Below are 6,010 nucleotides of genomic sequence, written 5' to 3'. Positions count from 1 at the left end.
TCTTTCCCCCCTCGCTGTCTGTACAGCATAGCCTCACCCATCCTGAGCTCTCCGTTGCAGTGGAGATGCTGTCATCGGTGGCCCTAATCAACAGGGCGCTGGAATCCGGAGACATGAATACAGTGTGGAAACAGTTGAGCAGTTCAGTTACAGGCCTTACCAATATTGAAGAAGAAAACTGCCAGAGGTGGGTGCCCAGAGTGCTGGGTTGAATCCATTAGGTAGCTGTCGCCTCTGTCTTTCGTGTGCCAACACTTTTATTTTCTTTGCAGGCATTGTGACTTCAGTGTGATTGTCTTTTTTTTTTTTCTATTTTGATACATTTTATTCTTTACTATGCTGAAGGTTTTGTAGTAAATTACAGATACAACTTTCCACTCCTAAATTTATAAGTCTGCTTATTTAAAACATTGAGGATATTATATAGCCAAAATAACACTCTTATACCCTGACAAATCAACAGTACTTCTTTAATACTTTCTAAACCTAGTCCATTTTCGTACTTCTTCTTCCAAAACTGTTTGTTTTTTCAGCTGGTTTGTTCAAACCAGGATCCAATCCAGGACCACATGTTAACATCTGATTATTGTGTCCCTTTGGTATCTTTTAATCTAGCATTGTCCCTTTCTTTATGACACTGACTTATTAAAGAGAGGGGGCCAGTTGTCCCATAAAATGTCCCGTCTTCAGTTCTGGTTGCTTCCTAATATTTGGTTTATTCCTGTAAATTGTAAATTAGGTCTAAAGACTTGTCAAGATTCAATTAAATATTTTTGGTGACATGTGTTTCATATTTTCTCATATCAAGAGGCATATAAAATCTGCTTGTCCCCGCCATTAGAGATACTAAGATTGATCCTTGGATTAGGGAGTCATCTAATCCCTCCATTGCATATTTATTTTTCTCCCTTATCACCAGAACATAATTTTTTTTTTAATGTAACTTTTTTTTTTTTTTTTTGGCTGCCTTGGGTCTTCGTTGCTGCTCGTGGGCTTTTCTCTAGTTGTGGTGAGCGCGGGCTACTCTTCGTTGCGGTGCACAGGCTTCTCTTTGAGGTGGCTTCTCTTGTTGCGGAGCATGGGCTCTAGGCCTGCGGGCTTCAGTAGCTGTGGCTCACAGGCTCTGGAGCCCAGGCTCAGTAGTTGTGGCACACAGGCTTAGTTGCTCCATGGCATGTGGGATCTTCCTGGACCAGGGCTCGAACCCATGACTCCTGCATTGGCAGGCATATTCTCAAACACTGCACCACCAGGGAAGCCCCAGAATATAATATTTTTTGTACCTTTTGCAGCATCAAAATGTCCAGTTCCCCATTAACCATTCATCTAATATTTTTAACCCCAATTGATAATCCTTGCCTAAATCCATATACTTTCAGTAAGAGTTGCTGAATGGTGATTTGTTGATCTGTCATTCCTTCTGTGTTTGTTAGCTGGTGTATGGCCTTGTTTCCTTGTCTTTAGAGGGATTGCGTGAGCTGCTGCCACTGACTCCAGAGTTGGTCTTACTTGGAATTTAGAACATGTAATATAAATAGGCCGTTAAGAATAAGTGATATCCTTGCATTTTTACACTTTGCTCATGGTAACTCCTCGGTCCCAAAGCTGACCTCTAGAATACATCAAGCTGTTGGTGTTCCTTAGCTATCTCTGTTCCTTGGATCCTTTGCCCCCATGTCTTCTCATTCCTGTCAACCAAAATAATCCTGAAGGTCCCTTTTCTTATGTTGCACTTCATTGTCTCTTTTGTTGGGGGAATGGGGCAGGTATCTCGATGAGCTGATGAAACTGAAAGCTCAAGCAGATGCAGAAAATAATGAATTTATTACGTGGAATGACATCCAAGCTTGTGTGGATCATGTGAATCTTGTGGTGCAGGAGGAACATGAGAGTGAGTAATCTACTTCCCGTCCCCCCAGATAATGTCACAGTTACAGATAATGTGATTCCATGAGCTGGTTCTAAACACTACTCCCGGGAGGATTTTTGGAAATTGGAAAAAAAAAAAAAATCCATCTCAAAAAGCTACAGTTGTATATTGTTTTTGAAACACCAGGCGACTGCTATGATTAGATAAGTATGTAATAAGAACTAAAATTTTCAGGAGGCGAATTGAACATGATCTGTTATTTTTAAATGCTGTTATAAGAAGTGGTTCTGACACTGACTACCTGGAGTTAGGTCATATTGCACAGATTGAGGGCACAGTCCTCCCCAAGACTCCTCTCGCTTTAGACACCAGCCTTAATCTCTGGAGTTCCCAGGTCACCACACTTCTGAAAAACTGGCTATATATTCAGGGGTCCCCTCTATCCCCTCAGGTTCAGTAATTGGCTAGAATGACTCATAGAACTCAGGAAAGCACTATACTTACAGTTATAGTTTTATTGTAAAGAATACAAATCAGGATGAGTCAAAAGAAGAGACCAGGAGGGCAATGTCTGGTAGGGTCCCAAATTCAAAACTTCTGCATCCTCAGGGTGTGTTGCCCTCCCAGCCCACTGATGAGTATCACAACCAGGGAAGCTCACCTGAGCTTTGGATATCCAGAGTTTTTAGTGGGGCTTCATTCCATACAAATAATGGATTGAATTATGGCCAGCTATTGGCCAAGTAATTGAATTCAATTTCCAGTCTGCTTCTCCTCCCTGGAATAGCTGGGCTGATATTCTGAGATCACATGGCTCAAAGCCCCAATCTTCTAATCATATGGTTGGTCTTTCCAGCGTGACCAGCCCCTATCCCAAAAGTTTCTAGGGGCCCGCCAGCAGTCACCTGGTTGGCATAAACTCAGGTGTGGTCCTAGGGGCCCACTATGGATAATGAAGATATTCCTATCACTTGGGAAATTCCAAGGGTTTAGAGCCTCCTTTCCAGAAACCAGGGACAAAGACCAGCGAAATTTTTTATTATACAGCAGAGTCTTTACAAAAGTAGTCCAGTTGGATGAGATACCTGAGGAGTGACTATTTCTAGTTTTAATTAGTGTTTCCTGTGAGAAATATTCAGTGATTTAGTGGGAAGAGCCTTCCCTTGGAGTAGGAGACCCTGAGCTTTGATTCTCTGTCTCTTACTTGTTTGCTTTGTGGTGTAGGAGAGGAGATTCCTAAGACTCATCTTTTTTTTTCTATAAAAATGTTGAACTAGGTGACTTTTTTTTTTTTTTTTAATTTATTTCTTTTTTTGGCTGCGTTGGGTCTTCGTTGCTGTGTGCGGGCTTTCTCTAGTTGCAGTGAGCGGGGCCTACTCTTCGTTGTGGTGCGTGGGCTTCTCACTGCGGTGGCTTCTCTTATTGCAGAGCATGGGCTCTAGGGGCATGGGCTTCAGTATTTGTGGCACGTGGGCTCAGTAGTTGTGGCGCAGGGGCTTAATTGCTCTGTGGCATGTGGGATCTTCCTGGACCAGGGTTTGAATGTCCCCTGCGTTGGATGAGATACCTGAGGAGTGACTATTTCTAGTTTTAATTAGTGTTTCCTGTGAGAAATATTCAGTGATTTAGTGGGAAGAGCCTTCCCTTGGAGTAGGAGACCCTGAGCTTTGATTCTCTGTCTCTTACTTGTTTGCTTTGTGGTGTAGGAGAGGAGATTCCTAAGACTCATCTTTTTTTTTCTATAAAAATGTTGAACTAGGTGACTTTTTTTTTTTTTTAATTTATTTCTTTTTTTGGCTGCGTTGGGTCTTCGTTGCTGTGTGCGGGCTTTCTCTAGTTGCAGTGAGCGGGGCCTACTCTTCGTTGTGGTGCGTGGGCTTCTCACTGCGGTGGCTTCTCTTATTGCAGAGCATGGGCTCTAGGGGCATGGGCTTCAGTATTTGTGGCACGTGGGCTCAGTAGTTGTGGCGCAGGGGCTTAATTGCTCTGTGGCATGTGGGATCTTCCTGGACCAGGGTTTGAACCCGTGTCCCCTGCATTGGCAGGCAGATTCTTAACCACTGCGCCACCAGGGAAGTCCCACTAGGTGACTTTTAAGATCCCTTGAACTCTTGACTTTTTGTGAATCAAGAATGGTTTTGATCACACATTGGAGTATACTTGAAATCTGTCCTTTATAAAAGCCAGTTTCATCAAAATCCTCATCACGCTTAAGTTAGGGCAAGTAAAAATAAAACAAAAGGACTTGAGATTTCAATAGGAATATGGATATAAGGGAGTTTACTTAGATGGAAAAAACCACTAAATTTAAAGGAAAAAGATTTAAATGCTGCTTAATATTATGGATGACAAATTGTAGTTTGAATCATGGTAACTCTTGGATAGAGGATTTATGGTCACTTACCATGTTTAAAGACTGTTTTATTTATACAATTTTTTAATCTAAAAAATAACCTTTTGTCCATTCATATTTAGGGATTTTAGCCATTGGTTTAATTAATGAAGCCCTGGATGAAGGTGATGCCCAAAAGACTCTGCAGGCCCTGCAGATTCCTGCAGCTAAACTCGAGGGGGTCCTTGCAGAAGTGGCCCAGCATTACCAAGACACGCTGATCAGAGCAAAGAGAGAGAAAGCCCAGGTGAGTGGCACTAAATTGTTCTTTTTTGTTCCGAGAACTTCATCCCTCCTAGAACGGAGATAGAGGTAGGGATGTTCTCTCAATGACTATTTCCTGGGCACCCTTAGATTCAGAGCACTGGAGGGACACACGATGTAAGAGTCATAGACTCTGCCCTCCAGAAGCTTATGCTATTTTACATATTTGGTTTTTTTGTTGTCCTTTGTTGTTATGGTTATAGACACATCTCTTATGTCTCTTTAAAGAAATTTTCTATTGAAATATAAGATCCAGAAAAATATGTCAGTTATTTAAGTGTATGGTTGTATAAATGTTCAGAAGTGAGCATACCTATGTAATTGGTGCTCGGATTATAAAAAGCATTAACAGAAACCCCCTTATATCCCCTTACATCCTTATTCACCTCCCCACTCCCCAGGAATAAACCACTATCCTGATTTATTCTAGCACATGTCTTTTGGTAAATATATGTATGCATTTCTATTAGGTATACATTTGGAAGTGGAATTTGTGGGTCACAGGGAATACATATGTTAAGCTTTAGTAGGTAATGCCATAAAGTTTCTTTTTTTTAATTTAAATAATGGCTTTATTGAGATATAATTCACATACCATACAGCTCACTGTTTTGTAGTGTACAATTCAGTGGTTTTTTCGTCTATTCACAGAATTGTGCAACCATCACCACAATCAATTTTAGAACATTTTCATCACCCCTAAAAGAAACCTGTGTAGGTAGTCACTCCTCATTTCTCTCAATCTCTCCAGTCCTAGGTAACCATCAGTCTACTTTCTGTCTCTGGATTTGTCTATTCTGGACATTTTGTGTAAATGGAATCATACAATGTATGGTCCTTTGTGACTGGCTTCTTTCTCTTAGCTTGGTTTATCCAAGCTGTAGCATGTATTAGTATTTTCTTTTTATTGTTGAATAATATTCCATTGTATGGCTGTACCACATTTTATTTATCTGTTCATGAGTCAATGATCATGTTTCCACTTTGTGGCTATTAGGGATAATGCTGCTATGAATCTGTTCTCCAAAGTAATTTTAATACAAACCCATCTTTTAAAAAGTTTGTCTTGCCTCTCAGCTAGTTTGTTGAGGAAATGGACGAGATTTACTCCTTTTTTAGTCCTCTTGCTGAATAGGAAGTTGCCATGTTGCTTTAGGAAGCCCTAAAAGAAATTGTTAATTCAGGGGGTCAGATTCCTTCTGGGAAGCCAAAAGTGGTAAAACAGATCAGAGCTTTTGTGTTAAGGGAGCTATTGTACACCGACAGCCTTGTGGGCTCTAGAAGTTTGGGTTGTGGGGGAGGAGCTGTGGATAATATAATGTTGATAGATCTCCTTTGATTCCATTGTCATGAGAGTAGTTGACATTACTGTGTCCTAAACATATAAGTGTAGCAAGTACCAGGTTCCTTTTAAGAGGGGCATTGCTGGGCTTCCCTGGTGGCACAGTGGTTGAGAGTCCGCCTGCCGATGCAGGGGACACGGG

The 6,010-nt window shown here is 41.2% G+C and overlaps 1 protein-coding gene across 1 annotated transcript in view; it reads left to right on the top strand.

The window, feature by feature from the left end:
- The window catches only part of IQGAP1 (IQ motif containing GTPase activating protein 1), a 103,248-nt gene that overhangs the window by 57,921 nt on the left and 39,317 nt on the right, over window positions 1-6,010 (top strand). The window contains exons 13-15 of the mRNA XM_007470561.1: window positions 27-187; window positions 1,767-1,891; window positions 4,346-4,509. Of these exons, the coding sequence (XP_007470623.1) occupies window positions 27-187; window positions 1,767-1,891; window positions 4,346-4,509 (450 nt within the window). The remainder of the gene's footprint in view (window positions 1-26; window positions 188-1,766; window positions 1,892-4,345; window positions 4,510-6,010) is intronic.

Source organism: Lipotes vexillifer, unplaced genomic scaffold, assembly GCF_000442215.2.
Source record: "Lipotes vexillifer unplaced genomic scaffold, Lipotes_vexillifer_v1.1 scaffold412, whole genome shotgun sequence".
Classification (NCBI taxonomy): Eukaryota; Metazoa; Chordata; class Mammalia; order Artiodactyla; family Lipotidae; genus Lipotes; species Lipotes vexillifer.
This window is presented reverse-complemented; position numbering and strand designations above follow the sequence as displayed.